Below are 20,113 nucleotides of genomic sequence, written 5' to 3'. Positions count from 1 at the left end.
GGAGATCAATCTGCTTTATTTGTGACTGTCAACAACATATTTTACACATTTCCCTGTTTAGATTTTTTTTAGTGTGTTAAAAGCTGTTCAATTTGCACATTGAGTAAACTTAGAACTACTATTTATACTAACCTAACTACTAGATCTAGATCATAGATCTAGAATTCTAATCTAGATTGATAGTTAGATCTAGATTCTAGATCTAGTCTATAATATTAATAAATTAATATCAAAGTAGGCACTTAAAATTAAACCTAAAAAAACTAAAATAAAAAAAAATTAAAAATCATTAAAATGTGACTTGAGAGTTGAGTCGACTACTTATGTCTTATGACTTATCACTTACTGACTTACTCTCTTAGTCTTAGACTCACTTAGTGACTTAGACTTAGTCTAAGTTTTTTAGTTAGTAGTTTAATAGTTAGTAATTAGAAGATTCAAGTTAGTTTATTTAGTTATCTACGGTTACTAAGTAAGCTAAATTTGCTAGATCTAGCAATCTAGATTATTCTAGATCTAGACTATTCTAGACTTAATGCCAAGCCTAGCTTAGGGCTAGGGCACTAGTCTAAACTGATGAAAAGTAAAGTAACTTGAATAAGTAGATATCTAGATTCTAGATCTATCACTTGACACTAAGACACTTCGATCAGTACTGAACTGACTTTTATCTAGATCAGTGACAATGTGGAGTGCCGCCAAAAACAGGGACAAGGTTGTTTTGGCTAATGATGCTACAATTGATCAGATTCCTCTATATAATTCTGAACAATTTGAATCTTTTTTGGTAATTTTCTTTTTATAAATAATCTATAATATAAGTACTAATCACTTTCTGATTCATTGATCATAAAATCTCTTAAACTGTATCCGCATCAAATTTCGTACACAGGTTCCTTTTACCACCTACCTAGGTGCTCACTAAGAACGTTTTTTGACAGATTCACAACATGAGAACTGCTGTTCACAAAAAAAGCAACTGGTTTTAAAAAATTTAATAAACAAAATGGGGGTTCCAGAGTCCAGAGAGAGTGATAGATTCAGAGCAGAAAAGAGAGCTGGCCATAAAATTTCATTGTAACAGATACACTAATTAGTGACTAATTCACAGGCTAGAAAAGTATGTTAGGTTGATCGTTAAAATGTGGCCTGTCAATTAAAATTTAAAGAAAAGAAAAGAAGGGGTGATTCTGTAGTCTGTGTGTACTGCTAGTTTATATAGTTCTATGGTGGAAATCAGATTGATCTCCCAACAAACTGAAACTTTTTTTAAATTTTGCATTGCTTTAAATCAAATAAGCTTTGCTGGATTTCCAAAGTTAGTAAAGGCTTTGGGAATCAATCCTCAGGAAAATTCAGGAGCCACCAACCCTTAGCCTTAGGCAGCGTCCGACCGTAGCAAATGTCCAGGCTTTCATCTTAAATCTATAAATTAAGATGATTCCTAGTGAATTTGCAATTGAAAGGCAGCAAACAAAGGCAGCAGATATAGATCTAGATAAAATTTTGCTTTTTGTCAAAATAATGTATGAAAAACATGTATACATATTATTATTTTTTTAAATATAAATTATTAACTATTGTAGTGCTAAGAAAAAAAGTAAACCAGAATAAACTCTAGTAAATGAAAAAAAAAAGAAATTTCCATTGGATTTAGATTTTAAAAAAGGTTTCAAATTTCTATTCCTGGATTAGCTCTGCGCTCTATTCATTATTTTATAGCTCTAAGGACATAGAGTCACTGAATTTATTTTGATAAGTATGAACATAGTCATTTCAACTGAGAATATATGTATATATATATTCAACTTCAAAAACAACTTGACAATTAGATTATCCAAGAAATTTACACTGAATAAAATATCTACCTTTCACATTGTATTTTGAAAAAAAAAAGATTTTTTGATTACCTGTAAAGAGTGACCTTGGTCAGTTGAATATCTGAAGACATACACATGATCAACCTCAATGTTTCATTTCAAAGAGGAGGCTACAATATATAGTGTTTTAAATTTTTCTCCTTAGTATTTTTTTAGCACATATACCGGTATGTCTGTAAGGATTTAAAAAAATTGCTAAATGTAGACTTTAATATGAATATTCTCAGTACAGTTTTAATCATTTTTAATCATATAACTGCTTGTTTTGCAATATATCAAGAGATTATTCCATAATATTTAGCTTTCATAAAAATGTGTTTGTTTTGGCTACAAAGTGATTTATTCACAACCTTGTATATTTATTTAGGATGACTTGAATAGAGATAGAGATCAAGATGAAGAAATTCTTAAAAGATTTGAAGAAGAAACTACAAGTGATGAAAACAAACGTGAACTCTTCATGGAGGTAATTCAGACTTATAAAGTAGAGTGCATCCATAAAATGTTTACAACCCTTTCAAAGAGATCACATAGACTGTTGAAAGTAAAAGTAAAGTACACCTTTCAGACCTTGTGACTTAAAGTAGGGTTGAAATATTTTTCATGTAAGACATTTCTAAAGAAGCATCCAGTTTTGAAGTAAGATCTTGTCTGCATTTGCTCCAATGAGGTCTTAATCATTTGTAAATCTGATATTGGAAATAGGATGCCCGTTTATGGTCAAGCTAGGAGTAAATCCTTCTAGAGTTTCTAATGAATCCAAAGAAATATGTTAAAAAGAGCTGGAGAGAGAATGAATGCTTACCGCACTCTTATGGATAATAATAAAAAAGTTCCAACATGTGTGAAAGCTGCTATGTGTGTGTGTGGTTATGTTTGGAAAGCATTATAATGTTTCATTCAATATTGAATTGAGAAGCTGAAGAAAAGTCCAGAGATTTGACATCGAACCAGCTTTTTTGGTGTGGACAATCCTTAAACATTTTGTTATATGTGAGTTTGCCATGTTTTAAAAGTTCTGATGGTATGTTATCAGTTACAGTTGACTTGCCGTCTTTAAGTGATCTTATTGCTTCTTCTACTTCTGACTCCAGTATTGGAGCCTTGCCAAGGTTTCTGTTGTTCCAGAGTGTTTGGTTGATTAGACAGTAGTTGGGATTTATCTTGAAGTTATTCATTCTTCTTCTTCTTCGTTCTCATTGTTATGTTGGAGCGTTCAGATGACTAGACCAATATATGAGATGAACTGCGCAGTGGTTTCCAAATCAGGGAGCTCTCCATATAGTTTTCTTTCTATTGGGGTGCTTTGGGGCCAGTGTCTTATACAGGCCTCTTGGTAAAGAGAGCAGTTTTGGAGGATGTGGTCGGCATTCTCTGGTGATACTCCACATGGGCAGATTTCACTGGTTCCAATTTTGAACTTCCAGTACATGTGTTATCGCATTCTGTTGTGTCCGGTCCTGAGTTGAAAGATTAGACGTTGGTCTTGTCATGATAGCGTATAGTAAGCGTCATCTTTCTTGTAATTTGGATGAGAGCTCGTCCATTTCTCATTTATTTTTTTTATTCAGATCTTTGGAATATTCAGTCCACCTTCTAATCACATCTTCTTCTTCAGTCAGAAAGTTCCATCATTGTTTTTGATCACCTTGCTTCTAGCTTGTCTTGTGTTGGTTTCATATGCTTTTTTGCTATTGCCAACATTTAAGCCAGTGATGCCCGAAATACAGCCCTCGGGACACATCCGGCCCGCGACGTGGTTTGCTGAAACGTCGGCATAATGTGTGGGGAAAAAAAGTTTAAAAAATGTATCTTTCCCTATGTTAGGATCTCACTTTTACGCTGATGGATTGGTACTATGACCTTTAAAATTTGTGCGTTTATAAAATGGGACTCAGAATGTAGAATATACCAGCCAACATGTTTTATAAAGAAAGTGTGACCTTTTTTTTTTTAAACAACAACCTTAAACGTCATTATGAAACCAATATGGGACATTCTTGTTTTGAACTGCGAATAAAAGATTGTTACCCCTAGAAATTGGAGGATTTATGAGAATATTTACCAAAAAAAAAAGAAAATATTCAGTGGTAAAGCTACAACATTGCTCACATACTAAGTAGAGAAATGAAGCTTTTTTCCGACGCATACAAAAATATGCTTCTAATTTCTCATTAATTAATGTAAGCATCTACGGGTTTCTTATAGTTTTAAGTCAATTTCATCTCGATTTTGTATCTTTTTGGTCATGTGGCCCGCGACACCAGTGTCGGAAATTGAAATGGCCCACTGGTCGGATTACGTTGGGCATCTCTGGTTTAAGCTATTGTCGATTATCCGTTTGTCTCTCTCCAACTTCATTTTCATGCTCATTTTTTAGTGGTTGAACTGTATTCTGCCATCATGGGGTTAACCTTTTTTTTCTTAGTTCTTTTCTTGCATCACATAAATCAAGGATGATGTTTGTGACCCATGGCTTAAATTTCTTTTGCTTTTTCCCTTGGACCTCAGAAACTGACTTGTGTAATACTGTTCTAATAGTATCAGTGAGTCAAAAGGTGCACATGTCCCTCCCACAGAGGCCTCAAACAATTCACAGTTTGTGTCTTTGAATTTTTCAACATTGTATTTAATGTGTGAGTTTGGAGGCATTGTATTCTTTTTTAATTTCTATTTCACAGTCATCAAGACCATGTCATGATCACTGCCTATGTCTGTTCCAGAAAGTTCCGGTTTTAATTTTGTTGATTTTTACCTTAAAGGAAACATGATATAGTTGAATTGGCTGTACATTTTATTATCTTGTTCTTGCCAAGTAGTTATTCTGGATGTTTTGTGTGGGAATGAGATGATAGCTAAAAGTAAAAAAGTAAAGTTCCCGTTTCAGATCTTGTGATCTATAGGGCAGATGATGTAAAGGTCATCTGTTTCTTTGGCCCACAGACAACGAGGGTGTCATATGGCCCGGTTCAGAAGCCAAGCACTTTACCGCTTGGCCATAGCTTCACAAGGTATTAGCTACAATGCGTTAATAGCTGGCAAACTCTAAAAGCCTCATTCTTCTTTTGTTAGTTTCTCCTAATCAAAAATGTCTATTTGTTCCTACCCATAGCTTAAATGCATTTCTTCCTATCCTGGCATTTTAGTCTCCCATAATAATGAGGATATCCTTTTTTGGAACTTCTTTGATGCAGTTGATTATTTCATTGTAGAAACTCTCTCATACTGTTACCTCTTCTTCACAACCAGATGTTGGGGATACACTTTTACAATTGTTTATTGAAACATCTAGCCGCGACTGGAAATGGGTATATCCTTCTCTTAACAGGTTTACAACTTATAATGCAATTAGCTTTTTCTTTATGGTCTATGATGTTTTGTGTTTCTTCACCACTTTACCAGATCTTGTGGCCTTCTTTTGTTGTAGTTTCTCTACAACCTGTCCATCAGGGGCGTAGCTGTGGGGGGGGGGGGGAGTGGCAGAATTTGAAAATCCCCCCGGGCCAACACTTGAGGGGGGCCCCCAAACAATTATTTTTTACATTAAATATTAATGAAAATGCAGGGGCCCCCAAAGAGGTCAACCCTCCTGGGCCCCCAAATGATGGCTAATTCCTAGCTTCACCCATGCTGTCCATCTGACTTCTGAGAGGCAAGAATGTCCCATTGATATTTTTGAAGCTCATACAATGTGTGTTTCTTTGTTATGAATCAATCCACCAGTTTTCAAAGGTTTCATCGTTGTCATAGCTTTTCATTGCATGGTGGCACCCGTCTCCTCTCCAAGACCAATTTTTCTTGGGGTTTACTTCTGAAGATGGTTAGTCTTACATGACTAATGAGCTCCATCTGCTCATTCCTTTTTAAAGGCTGATGATGGTTTTGGTCTGCCCAGGTATTTGATTTATCTGGTAACTACCATATCTGGTGGGCATTCTCAATCCACCACATGGGAAGGCACTCAATGGTAGAACCACAACTCCACATGAACTCTTGACCAAAGGGAAGGATATATCTCAGAGGTCAGGAAACAGAGAAGGGCTCTTCATTGACCCATCTTTAGGACCCCCATCAACTAAATTATAATTTTATCACATAAGTTGGGTTTTTTTTTAGGTCACAACTCCTTAGGGATATCTCCATATTCCTACACTTAAGCTTTCATTGCACATCTTGCCATACAACATGTTTAACCCTAATGAGCTTAATGTTATCAGCCGAATGAACTGCAAAGACTTTTTATTATTATTTACTTTTCTGTGTTTTGTGCATAGACAACTGTGATTTGTTGAATCCTATATCATTCCTAACATAGTTTTCAATTGTAGATGACATCAAGAATTGGATTTAGAAAAAAAAAATTGAATACCTGCATTGAGGCCATTGAAAAAAACAAAGAAATACAAAGAAAAGCACAAGACAATTTGAAAGAAAAGGCTTCTAAAGAAGGCAAGATAGACTTGTTACTGCAGATCAAATTACTAGAAAGCGACTTGAAATACAAAGATATTTTTGTAAGTATAAGTAAGATGTAAACATTTAATATGTCCAAAGTAAAGTCTTTCTATGTTGTTAGATCTCATCCATTTCTGTGGCTAATGTTTTACTAGGACATTGTGCATACATCACAATTGTTGCCTTTAATTTTTCCTTCAATCTAGTAAAAAGTTTTTTAATTCAGTTAAATAAGAAAAGTCTTCAAAAGCTCTGCCTAACATACAATTTTTTTAATCACACATTTATCAAAACAAAAAAACAACTAATTAACAATTTTTATTCAATATTCTAACATATGCTACAAGATTTATATCTAGTAAATTGGCAAAATGTATTTATTGTCCATAGAATACTATGTTAAAATGTTTAATGTAGATTTTTACTAAATGAACCAAAACTGGCTACATTGTCATTGTTTTTGTTTAGAAACTACTGCAAATGTGTCAATTTGTATAGTTTTGTATCTTACCACTTGTCATCTGTACGGGAATGAGAAAATTTTTATTTATTTGTGTTGAAAAAGTAATTGAAGAGCCCAAAGCTCATGAGGTAAAACTCAAGCAGAAATTGATGTCAAGACATTATAGGCTATGCTTTCATATGCAAACTGTTACTTTACTAGATCTACTGTTTGGAAGCAAATGTAACTTAATAACATCACTTTTTATGAATTAAAAATTCATACTTCAGACTGTTTTAATCTCTAATGATCACATTTCAATATTTCTTTATATAAAAAAATTCTTGAAATGGATGTGACCCTTGTCTTTATACAACTACTAGCCTGATATGACCCACAGCCTGATGGCCTTAGTTTGGGTATTACTGATCATCTGGATTGAATTTAGATCTATGTGAAACTTGGAGAATGTTTTCTTCAAATTTTTTAAAATTTTACCATGAAAATAAAAGTAGAATGTGTAAATGGGTTTACCCATTCAGTCAACATAATAATAATAATAATTTTATTTATAAAGCGCTGTTAAAAAACAAAATGTAGGCTCAAGGCACTGTAATAACATTACAAACACAAATACGACAGCTAAAATGACAAACTAATTTTTAAAAGTTTTAAACTGGTAGGTCTTAATGTCCTTCTTGAAAGTAGTGTAGCATGTTGTCTGTCTGAGATCAATGGGAAGTAAGTTCCAAACCTTTGGTCCTGGACTGAAAAAGCCAGCAGACTGTAGCTTTTGAGGGAGAAACATGGCACCACTAAAAGCGTTGAGTCCATTTCTATTTTTAGGACCCTACGGTTGTGTTAGGAACATTCAACATACACTACAGTCTCTGCCATGATCTATGGAACATTTATGCCAAGTTTGATCAAGATTGGTTCAATAATTTTTATTTTTATTCAGGACATACATAATACATACATACATAAATACATACATATGCTTTACTTCCTGCTTTATTTATAGATTTATTTATAGATAACTTCACAAACTGTGTGTAAAACTGAAAAATACAATTCAATACTAATGAATTAAGTTTGTGTTTGTTAGTTAGTTTTTATTGAATATTGAATTTGTACAATGTTTAGATTTCATTGGCCAAAGAGGAACAGAAAAGAGAAGAGCTGTACAAAAACAAAGCCATGAAGGTAACATTTGATTTATTTTGAAGTAACCTGAAATCAGATTTGAATAATAAATTAAATAGTTTTAAACCAGTAGTTTCAATCTCTTCTGTAGGTTTATTTATTGTCTGACTAAAAAAGCTGATGCTTTTGACTGCATAAAAATGGACATTTGGTCTAATTAGTCTCTCAGTCTTCTGACAAATATCCATGTCTACTAATCTTTGGTTCTCACAACACTTTATAAAAAGCATCTAAAGGTTTTTAAACCATTCCACCAAAGGTTTTCGAACCATTCCATTTAAGGTGTCTGCACTGCATTATGGACATAGATGGCAAGACTACATCATGATTGTTTAGTGAACTAAAGTAACACTAGATACAGTACTTATTCCGCAATGTATATCTTTTAAGTATGTGGTATGATCATATGCCAAAGGTAAATTTTTGGGTGAATTTAAAGTAGGATGGCTTAAAAGAAGGTAACCTCAATTCAAAGAACAAATCAAATGAAAAAACCTGGAAGAAACTGGCCTCCCAAAAAGACACCAGACAGCTTACAGAGATCATAGCACATAATTTGAGACCCAAAGAAAAGCATGGCAAAAGAAATGTGCAGATTGCAAAAAGAGCACTTCAGTAGACCATCAGCAGATAATGTCTTAAAATCATGAAGCTCATAGCTGGATCTGCATAGCCACTAATCATAATGCACTTGTTCTTAATCTTTGTTGAAGACAGTGTTCCATTTATAAATATAGCATTTTAATCTACAAAATAGTATTTTAATTTACTAAACAATAATTAAGAAACAGACAAAATTGTTGCTATATTTTTTAAATTTAATATTTTTAAACATTTTAAACAATGTTAATATTTTGTCTATTTCTTAAACTTGCCTTTTTAAAAAAAAAAATGTGGCTTTAGGAGGAATTCCTAAGGAAATTTTTAAATATAAGGCATTGTCTTTTGAGTCCATGTGAGATAGTGATCTGTATATTTTGTCAGATCTGATGCAGACAGGAGTCTATTGAAGTTCTCTTTTCATCCTATGTGCTTGTATTTCTTTTCTTTGTAAGAGTTCTCCAGTTTTTCTTCATTTTGTAATTTATTGGTCTCCAATGTTGACACTCAGTCATGTCCTGATTTTTATATTTTATTTTATAACAGGATTAGAGTTTGGGATGTATATATTAAAAGGGGGATTCTTCTAAGTTTCTTTTCCATAGAGCTAGCACATACAAATGTAACCCCTCAGAAGAGGAAATTTAAAGCATCTCTACCTGACTAGTATTTGTACCAAGCCTCTATCAACTGTCTTTCTGTCTGGTACAAATTGTGTGCACATTATTTATCCCACTTTCCTTGCTCGACGGATCAAGTTGAAACGTCTCATGATTATTCATTTTCCCTTACAAAACATGAAGCAGTCTAAAAATTTAATTAATTAAAATGTGGTAATCAATTAATTTTATTTCATTAAAAGGAAAATAAATCTTACTGTATTGAGACATGTGGCTGTAAGTGTACATTTGTTTCCCTTATATAGCTCGTTTTTTTTTAAAAGTAATTTTATATTTAGTTTGTTAATTGTTGTTTTTAATACTTAAAGGAAAATAAATTAGCGCATCTGTGTGTATATATATAGTAGTCTAGCTCTTTCTTCATAGTGGAAAATGAACACAATCTCATTTCCTATCAACTCAAAGATGGCTCAAATTTAGTATAATACATGAATGAATGAATTATGATCTAAATAAACAACAATTAAGTTCAATTAATTCAAATGCTATTTTGGTAATTTCTGTTTCATTTTTACAGCACTTTTTGACCCCCACCCCCCCAACCCCAACCCCCTAGACATTTTGAATAGAAAAAAAATGACTTGAAAGCTCTATCAAAAGATAATATTAAATCTCCTCAAACTAATGAGCAAAACAAGAAAAAAAAAAAAAAGATTTTGAGTATTGCATTCAAATATTTATTTTGTTAATATCACATACATTGTCATGAAAAGTGGTTTCTTTTGTCACTTCTTCTGTCAAGTCAAGCTAAAAATGTTGATTCAAACTGTTGCTTCTGTTGTTAACATAAACTCTGTTCTCTAATTTATCTTTCACAGATTATATTAGCTACATGTGTCAATAATGAGTTTGAAAATGAAGAGCAGTCATAAAAAAAAAGCACTTGTTTATTGAACTTTTGATGCAAGATGAAGGACGGGACTTTATCAAGTACTTTGTACTATCAAATGATACACTTCCCTAAGTGTCAGACTTTTCTGCTCTCTGTTACTCACTAAAACTATTGCTATTGTTTTTATTGCAATGAGCCTTATCATGAACAGCTGAATTCTATTCTATTAAATAAAACAAAATTAATTCTTCAACTATTAATCAAAGGAAAAAAATTGTTTATTTCCATATGCATGATAAAAAAAATCAACATCCAATACTGTAAACTTACAGACAAAATTGTATAAGATATTTTTACATATCCAATTCTATGGCTTTTAAGTTCAATATAATATATATTGTATATTAAAAAAAAAAACTTAAATAGAAGAATCAAATTATAGACAAAATTTCAAATCCAAATAAAGCACTATTTACTTAACGCTGTGTTGTAACTAGAAGGACAAACAATTTATTGCTATTTTCTTTCAAATTGGTTGGAGTTGTTATAAAAATATCACAAGATTTGATGTAATAGAAAGAAAAAGTAATTCATTAACATTACAGTCTAGTTCAGGCTTTTGTTAATCATGTTATACCTGAAAAAAAAAATCATTTTATAATTACACGAAGAAAGAGGAGAAATATGTTTTATGTGAATTATTTTTTTTACAAAGCTTATATCAACTCACTCTGTCTGTCTGTACATGTTATTTCTCCCACATCCAATCTCGGATTAAGCTGAAATTTTGCACAATTATTTTTTTTAGTGAAATGGCTTGAAGAGCTTGAGGAGGATTTAGGCCTTGAGTTTAAATCCAGGTCATTCACTTTTTTTATAAATGCATTTAAAAAGCCATCATGGTAACATTCACACAGATACCCCCTTCCCCCATCCAGACAAGTGATAAGATCATAGTGTACTGACAAAGCTAAAAGCATGAAATTGAGCTAAACAAAAACAATTGAAGGGCTTAGATCAAGAAGGTGGTCAAGTCACGATTAGGTCATTTTGAGATACATGGAAAAATACATTTTTTTATGTACCTCGTAATATTTGGTTCTTGTGGGCTATGAACTAAAATTTAGTGTTTCCAGTTTTAATTGGCAATTTCCCACTATCTTAGGACTCTTGGGCAATTCACCATAATTTACTTTTCTGTCAATCTAAAAAGGACTTGATCCCCTTCTTTCATTGAAAGAGATTGGAATTTACTTCCTTCTTAGATTGACAGAGATAATATGCTCATGATTATTCTCTCTCTATATATGAGTCTATTCTGAGCTAAACTATTGTACCATGTTATGTTATGATATTATGTTACAATGCTAAACCCAATGCAGTAGTTGGACAGGTAACTTGTGTTCCCTTTGTTAACAGCATTCAGTGCAACAAGGTGGTCATGTCCTTACAGCTTCATGCATCAAGTGGCACTATATGAGCATAGCCCCACCAGTACAGGCTTTCAATGGGACTTTGTACACACATCTACAATTACACACATGAGAAGTCAGAAGGTGCACAGAGCATCTTGGTGACTAAATTTGTCACTTCCACAATTCTCATACAAATATGACAACCACCTTCTTGCGCTAGTGCCTTCCATTGGTAAAAATATTTGTAATCACATACATTTATTATGGTTAGTCTAGACCTATTACAAATTTAATTACTTTACTGATCCAAAACTAATTGATTAAACTACGCTTAATTTAAGCTTTGTTTATTAATAAAAGTATTTTTTATTTTTCTTGTTTAACATTTCGTTTGTGGTCTACATAAACTGTAAAGTTACAATCTAGAACTTCTTCAACAGATTGTTTAGTGAATCATTTTTTAAAACTTGTGGTGGGCGAAACATTTGTGTCAGACAAAATAATATAGGCAGTTATTTATCTAAAGTATACATACTTATTCTTTGATCTTTGCGTGGTCTTATGATGCCAGTCAAAGCTGGTGGCTTATTTGATACAAGTCGGGCATAACTTTCTTTCACTTGTGTTGATTTTTTACTTTCATATTCATCAGCAGTCAATATAGGTGGAATTAATTAAGGAAAAATATCACTGTGTTTATTTAGCATTGACTACATTAGTTATTCCAATAAATTTTAAAGCTGTTAGCAGCATTTCATGTCTAGCTGTTATTGTTTGATTGAAAGGATATTTGCCTGTACTGGTATTTCCAGTACGTGTGTCTCTGTGATTACTTCCAGCACATGCTCCAATTTCCCAACACCTGACTCTCCCTCCACACCATTAGCTATAGCATAAAGTTCAAGAGTCAAGTTTGCACACATTCCTGCTGCTACCTAAACAATTAAAGGTCAATAGGCATAAAGTTAATTCTTTGTTCTGTATATAATGAAAAAAATGTATTAAGAGGTTGAAGGATTAAAAATTAGCATTCTCATGAAAAACAAACAACCTAACAATTCATTAACTGTCTTAATTAAGAGTCTTACTGGTCCTGGTTGGTACAATACTCTAAGACCTGTAGCAGGCGGAGGCTGAGTGACTTTAAAACGACAAGTATCAACGCCAGTATTTCTCAGGAATATATTATAGGCATAAGTAGAGCCTTCTTTCAAGACACCAAAGTTGACTTGTTCTGGTTGGCAAATTAGTCCTCTCATTTCCACAAGAAGTTTTTGACCCTTGGGTGTAGCTCCTGTAATTAAAGATGTCTTGACCTTACGTCTGGCAGGTTCCTCAACTGCTAAAAACTATTTTTAAAAAATGATATAATAAAAAAATTTGACTTTTGGTGACATTACATCAACAGTTAAGGCAAAATGAAAAAGGACAAATGAAATAAGTTCCACAAAGGAACAGGATCATGGTGGTCGAAGCTGGGGGTTCAAAATTTAATTAACTTAAGATTTTTTATTACTTAAAAAAACAACAACAAAGAATTAGTTAATTCTTAATTCATTTTTATCTTAGAATTTCTTTAAATAAAAGGGAGGCTCAATAGTTCTTGAAAAATCACTATTCTAGATATAGTTTAATTTTTTTAGTATATAGGGCCACTAGAAATATGTAATTACAAGAAGTCTTAGGGTAATGTCTTTCCCAAGTTAAGATGTGGAAGAGGAAGATAGCATCACTGGCATCATTTTGGCTTGTTGCTTCGTCTTTCTCTCTCTCATGTGTTTTCAGATTTTGTTAACCTTTTGCCCTTCTGCAGCTTCCTCCTCCCAATAAGTCTTTTCTCTCTTTTTTGTATGATTTTTTTTTTATTACTGTTTTATTTCATTACTTAACATATCTTATATTATTATTATTTTACTTTAATTAATTATACAAGGTACTGTGTTAGGATAGGTGTTAAGATAGGATAAGTATTTACAGTATTTATGCACAGTATGTTCCAACTTACACCAAAATAAGTTTATGTGACATAGGAGCGAATCAACATCATAACCCAAGGACCCCCCTACATACTGTAAATATTTTATAATCTATTAAGTAAAAATTTGCTTTTCTATGAAGAGTGTGAGTGTTTTATGAGCATGGGATTCCATTTCACTTGCTAAATCGGATTTTATTGACTGGTCTAAATCCTCAGAACATATGTAAACAAAATATCCCATTAAAAGAGAAAAAAAACTTTTCTGAAATGGTTTGTCGATGCCTTTAATGTTTTCACAGTGGTATCAAAAGCACACACATGGTACCCAAGATTTGAAACAAAGTAATAATTTGTTATTACTATAGTGCTTGTTTTGATAAGTCATCTGAAGAAATACTACCACCCTACACTGAATTATTTGCACATTTCTAGAAGACCAATATGTGTTTGTTTATTTATCATTTTTATTCTTGTCCTGTCAAAAGAACTGGCTATATCACTAACCTAAACAAAGAAAATCCTATATATCATGCCTTGACTTAAAGTAAAGAAGAACAATACAGTTCCTTAATGACAAAACAAACATAGGAACAGATACAATGATAATACTTAAGTAGATTTCTAGATGTGAACTGTCAATAAACAAAACTTTGCTTAAATATTTAATTTACATCAAAACAAAATACATTAAGCCCTTTTTGAATGAATTACTATGATTAGTGGTAGACTTCTCAAGACCTTCTTACTAATTATCTAAATTATATCTTTGAATCTTTGTGTATACCAAAATAGAAAATAAGAATAAAAAACAACAACAACACCTGTTTGTTAATTTGAGCCCCAGGTCTTCCTCCTTGTATTGCAAGAGGAAGTGGAATTGGTTCTGTCCTTGACTGACCAAGAAGATTGATTGACAATGGATTCAACGGACTGGAATCTTGATCCTTGTTTGTAAATTCTACTGAGTCTGTGTTAAGAAAAATTAATGTATATTATAAAATTAAAATGTTAAATATCAGTAATAAATACAATTAATAAAAACAAAGTTTGGTCTACTCAAGATGATCTTGGTAAAGTAAATAAATAATATATCTTTTAGAAATAAATCTATGCTTTTCTGCAAGCACTTAAAAAACAACATGATATAGTATTCTTTTTTATACAACTAATTGGAACTATGAAAGTAATTGCTTTTGAGAAGTAATATTTTAAAATTAAAGGATCCCATAAATGCTTTTATTGAAATAGATCAAATACAATCATCTTAAATAGGTGTCACAGCAAACAAGATATCTTTCACTAGTAAGACAGAAATTGTGTACAAATTAAGTCCGGTACAGGTGTTCGGGTTAGCATGAAGATCTCTCATAAATTACACTCCAGTACGTTGTGGTGAATGCAACAGCTATATAGCAGGGATATGGAAAGACATTGACCCAGATAGTAAACTCAAGGAAAGTCATGCAGACGTTCTAAGAAGTGAGAAGCGAGAAGTATTTGAGACATCGCCACAATTTCAGCCTATTGTATGACTGTGCTTCTGTAAGTAAGAACTACGGACAGGGTGTCGCCACAGTTTTCACAATGTTTGCAAACAAAGCTTACAGCCTCCTTGTGAAGTTTGAGAGCAACAGTTTTGCCAATGACATTTTTCCAGAAATATGCGACTGATAGAAATAAATAGTTACTTGATGCAGGAATTTTGACAACATTGAAAGACGTGTTGACTCCACAAAATATATGTGAAGCGGTGGCCATGGTTAGGAAATGAAAGGCAATACGAAGGGGCAAAATCGCCCCCCCCCCCCCCCCCCCCCAAAAAAAAAAAAAAGTAACTATTTTAATAACACCAGATATTGGCATGTGTAAAAAATACACGCATATATTTAGTCAAATATAGAATGTGTAAAGAGAAAGATTACTTGTTCCCCCCCCCCCCCCTCTTTTTTTTTTTCTGAGCCATGCTCTGTCGAGTCGAAAGTTAGGTGGGGTAACTCTAGTCTGATTTGCAGAAATAAAATAGTTATCTTTCCATGACTTTATTGTGTTTTGCATGCATAAAGAGAATTATATATAGAGATGAGCAATTTCTTGAAGTTGATTTAAGCAATTTAAATTTTGAGTTTCTGCATACCAAACAAAATTAGTAAGCAATTGTCAAGCAAGATTATAAGCAATTCAAAGCGAGAAACCCACACAAAAGTTTATTGACATTCAATTGTGGGAGGCTATATTAGTAGTTGACAGCAAACACAGCTTTGTAATCTACCCTCATTTTCCCCTGGATGTTCCAAAATTGTTGAATAATCTGTATGTCCAAAAATGGAATTATTCTTATTCTTGGAAGAAAACAGATAAGAATCTTTGTGGGTGAAATTTCCTGTTTAATTTAAAAAATAATAACTCAAGAGTTGTAGAATAAAAACTAACATTATGATAAGATATGAAAGGATAATAAAAACAAAGACAATACATTTTAAATAACTGAATATAAATTTGATTTAGAAACTGCTACTTAGAAACTATGCTTATATAAAGAAATTTTGAAGAGAAAAAAATGATTTGAAGAAATTTTATTACCTTTTTTTGCAAGAAGTTTACCAGCTTGAGCAGGGGTTGGATTGTCTGGCCTTGGTATTGCAGGGCTTATTTGACCAGTTGCATGAGCAGGCGTTGGATTGTGGGGACGCAGATTTTCCAACGGTGTTACAACTTCACTTGCAGCTCCTTTAAAATTGATAATGTTTGAAAAAAATATGTGCCGTTTTTTTTCAACAATTATTAGAAAATAACAAATTTTTAAAAGAATTTATTTAGCATTTTTTGGGGGGTCATCTTCCCAGTCTCCAAATATTTTTCAACAAAATTATTAAAATAAAATAAATAACTTATAGCTTATATATAGCACTACTTTCATGCTTATAGCATGCTCAGAGTGCTATGGTCCAATATCATTTGTGGACCAGTGGCAGAGAGGGGGTATCTGGGAGAAAGTTTTCCGTGCTGCCTTTAGGCGCTCTCTGCTCGAGTCAGGTGTTGAACACACACACCCGCCCCCTTCATAGGTAGCCAAGCCAAGCAAAGTTTAAGCGTACTTAGCCTCTGGACCACACTTCCAATAAAATATGATGAAATTAATATAATGTTAACTAGATGTATTAATGCCTAAATTACCAGCTGAAGGTGTTTCTCTTGTATATTTCTTTCCATTAGGGGACGAGTCCACAGTGGAATGATCACTTTCTTGGGCTGTGGGTTAAATTCAATAAATATTTATAGTAGTCTACAAAATTATTTCATCTATGACTGTTACATATTTACACACGCTCATTCAAAAATGGTAACACAGCAAGTTATTTAGTACTGTTAAAAAACTGACACATATTTGAGTGACCTCTTTCTGGATATTTTTCTGAGTCATATAGAAGAATTCATGGGAAATTTTTAATTAATATTTATTTCTGATGAATACATCTTGATAATTCTTAAAACTGGGATTGTTCTGGAATCAAACTTAGCCAGAATATAAAGGAAGAACTTATTCATAAGGAAGTCAGTTCAGTAGAAAAGTTGCCCAGTCTTCTTCAACATGAAAAGAGTTAATTTATCTTTGCTTGATTTCACTTCTACCACATTCGTTGTACACACTAATTATTTGAATTCATTGAGATTGTATATTCATATCTAAACTACCTAGAGTGTATTTCAATTCTATTCTAAAAGATAGTGTAATAGTATAATTAAGAAATCACTGTAGTTTTTTTTTGGTTATTAACAGATAAGAGAATATATAAGAAAACTAACACTGAGAATTATTTTGACCATTATAAAGATTTGGAGTAAAACTCATTTCACTATTAACATCTCTGTTGTCTACAGGTTGAAGAATCTGGTCATCCACAAGCTGACGCATCATCTCTTCCACATCATTGGCCTATAATTACACAATAGTTAACAATCAATGCTAAAAGAAATATGTTTTATTATTTACATATTACAGACAATATTTTAATAATATCCATAATTTTCATCAAAGCATTTACTTTAGCCAAATAATTATTCTAATTTAAAAAATGTAAATAAAAATAATAAGAATAAGACCCCGTTTTTCAACATTCACTTACTTAAGATAACAATTATTCTTTTTTGCTTTTTAAAACTATTATTGTATGCATTTTTGCTTTAGTAAAAACTTAAAAGGAAACCTCTGATGGTTTTTCACATTTAAGTTATTGGCATATTTAAATTCTGTGAAAAAAGTTGTAATAATAATCATAATAGGCCTACATTTTTTATTTAGATGCTTAGAAACATTTGTATTTAATAAATTAGACAGTAAATCATATACAGTAATTATAAGAGATTTTGTTTTAAGGGATTGCCTACGTCACTCCTCTCAACAATATTGAAAGCAGATCTAAATTTAACCAATTGCATATATTGCTTTATCCTTTTAATGACAGCTAGGCCTAACCAACTCGAAAAAAAACATTTTACATTTTCATCTACACCCCTCCCTGCCCCCCAAAAAGTAAATAGATAATGTGTCCGACTGATTCTAACAAACTGGTCAGTGTAATCCTAGTCTACTTTAGTATGTGTACTTGGTCAAGACAAGATGACCACGCATTATGCAATGTGTTTGTTGTATGTTGAGTGTTCAGGTGAGAAAACAATACTCTGGCATGGTTAGTCAAGCATATAGATCTATGCTTCCACTAGTAACACAGATTATATGTTTGTTAACATATTTTTTTTCTGCTTACTAGATCTAGATCTAACTGTACAGACCTAGATTTATTTCTTTTATAAGATTTTAAACTTTACTGTATAGTTTTCGGTTATGCAATAAGTCAATAGAATTTTGTCAAAAAATGAAGGTAGACAGTTTTCTGAAGATTCTAATAGATGGGGGCAAAAATAAAATCATATATATAAATATATTATTTTCTATTATGCAGCAATGTGTGTAAGAGACGCATCTTCCATAGATATTAAGTGCTTAAGTGTAGGCTATAATAAAAACTAGTTGTTATTACTGAGATCTAGCTTTAGATCTACAATCATATAGATATATTCAGAGCATTAGTATAAACTCTAGAAAAAAAACAACTAACATTTTCACCCACACCCTTCCCTGTACAAAAGTAAATAGGATGGTTACCAATAAATAGGCTACATATTAAGGGATTTTTGACATCATATAGAAACCCAGTAAAAATATTACCTTTTGGATGCACAGAAAAATTACACCAGAAAAACATCAATGACTAAGTTAATTGTTGAAAATAAAATGAAAAGAAGAATATATCACTTATCTGTAAATAAAAACACATATTAAAAACTGTCAAAACCATCAGAGTTTCCCTTTAACAATATTCTATCCAGACAATGTTAATGACTTTTTCATGCATGTTCATATTGTTTGTCCTGTTTTATATCTAATTTTAAAGCTCCTTAAATTCAGTGTAATTTTTAACAGTGCTTGATTTTTTTTCAAATAAATTCTTTTTGATGTTTCTAAAAATAATTTCAATAAATCTATTCTTACTTGTGAAAGAAGAAAGGCTTTACCAACTTCACTTTCAAAATAAGGTTCTATGGCCTTATTTTTTAATTTGGATTTATTTTTTTTTTCTTCTTCTACTTCACGTTTATCCTGTTGCCAGTCTGCTTGTGTGCGCTTAGGCCGTGGTGTGGGGGGTGGGGTAGGCACACGGGGTGCTATGGCTTTCTCATAAATTGATTTCACATGTTCTAGTGACATATAAAAAAATATCAAGATATAAACATTTAAAAGAATATGTGTGAAGAGCACCAAAGTATTGGTTATAATCTTCAGAAAAAAATAATTATGTCAGTTTTTATCATGTTATATTTATGAAGAAGAAACACCAAGAATATTTCAAATTTACTTCATTAGTCAATATTAATTAAGTTTGAGCTGCTTTTATGAATAAAATATCCATTTCTTCCAATATAATGTTGATCACAACATGAAAGCCATTAGAGAAATATAAACAATACTTCTTACCTAGGTCACATTCCTGTTGCTTAAGAGATAACTTCCTCAATTCTTCTGCCATTATTTTCTCTTCCTCAGAACGTGGATCATTAATAGCCATTAAATTATCTGCACGCATGCGAGCTACAACAGCCTCTGAGTATTTCAGTACACCATTCTTTAGCCTGATGAAATCAATAACATTTTAGAACATCATGTACATTTCATCTTAAATAAAGATGTGATTCTAAAGAAATAATACGAACCTATTTCGCAGTTGCTCTGTCATAGGCTTGTACTGTATGAGTTGTCTCAATTCCAATTTATTAGGACACTTTAAAATTGAAATCCTGTTTGACCCCTTGTTCAATGATCCAATATTTAATCCTTTACCCACATTGGTACCAAATTTAGGTCCAGGTTTCTTTACTTCTTTTGGTGGTAGTGTTAGTAAATCTCTGCATCTGAAATTTAGTAATTCAAAATATGTAATTTCTCAGTAACAGGATGTGATACAATGCCCTGTATTAAATTTATTGTTTTAATTCAACCTATTTTGGACCTTTTTTTTTTTGCTATAACAATTTCATAACAAATATTTCAATAACAGTAACAATAATA

General features: G+C 32.2%; 2 protein-coding genes across 9 annotated transcripts in view; one reads left to right on the top strand and one right to left on the bottom strand.

Annotated features, from left to right (window-relative positions):
* The first annotated feature begins 4 nt into the window (after positions 1–4).
* On the top strand, positions 5–11,893 carry LOC106066805 (uncharacterized). 4 transcript variants are annotated; one of them, XM_056031769.1, is made up of 6 exons: positions 5–103; positions 676–787; positions 2,248–2,346; positions 6,209–6,394; positions 7,924–7,983; positions 10,082–11,893. In XM_056031769.1, the coding sequence occupies exons 2-6, from the start codon at positions 686–688 to the stop codon at positions 10,133–10,135; spliced, it is 501 nt and encodes a 166-aa protein (XP_055887744.1). In that variant the 5' UTR covers positions 5–103; positions 676–685; the 3' UTR covers positions 10,136–11,893. The 4 variants fall into 4 exon arrangements, with proteins under 4 accessions (XP_055887744.1, XP_055887747.1, XP_055887746.1 ...); XM_056031772.1 differs by having other exon boundaries at positions 26–71; XM_056031771.1 differs by having other exon boundaries at positions 42–103; positions 606–787.
* LOC106066803 (sperm-associated antigen 17-like) overlaps positions 10,356–20,113 on the bottom strand; it is a 48,878-nt gene continuing 39,120 nt past the window's right edge. For 3 of the 5 annotated variants that reach the window (XM_056031750.1, XM_056031755.1, XM_056031752.1), the window contains 11 exons: positions 19,759–19,956; positions 19,523–19,677; positions 19,040–19,245; positions 17,293–17,422; positions 16,663–16,737; positions 16,069–16,215; positions 15,758–15,868; positions 14,310–14,455; positions 12,599–12,859; positions 12,301–12,445; positions 10,757–12,174 (listed from right to left, as the gene is read on the bottom strand). In XM_056031750.1, coding sequence (XP_055887725.1) covers positions 12,023–12,174; positions 12,301–12,445; positions 12,599–12,859; positions 14,310–14,455; positions 15,758–15,868; positions 16,069–16,215; positions 16,663–16,737; positions 17,293–17,422; positions 19,040–19,245; positions 19,523–19,677; positions 19,759–19,956 — 1,726 coding nt within the window. In that variant the 3' untranslated portion in view covers positions 10,757–12,022. Of the gene's footprint in view, positions 10,733–10,756; positions 12,175–12,300; positions 12,446–12,598; positions 12,860–14,309; positions 14,456–15,757; positions 15,869–16,068; positions 16,216–16,662; positions 16,738–17,292; positions 17,423–19,039; positions 19,246–19,522; positions 19,678–19,758; positions 19,957–20,113 lie in introns of those variants that run through there. The other 2 variants (XM_056031751.1, XM_056031754.1) reach the window with 2 other exon arrangements.

Source organism: Biomphalaria glabrata, chromosome 6 (genome assembly GCF_947242115.1).
Source record: "Biomphalaria glabrata chromosome 6, xgBioGlab47.1, whole genome shotgun sequence".
Classification (NCBI taxonomy): domain Eukaryota; kingdom Metazoa; phylum Mollusca; class Gastropoda; family Planorbidae; genus Biomphalaria; species Biomphalaria glabrata.
This window is presented reverse-complemented; position numbering and strand designations above follow the sequence as displayed.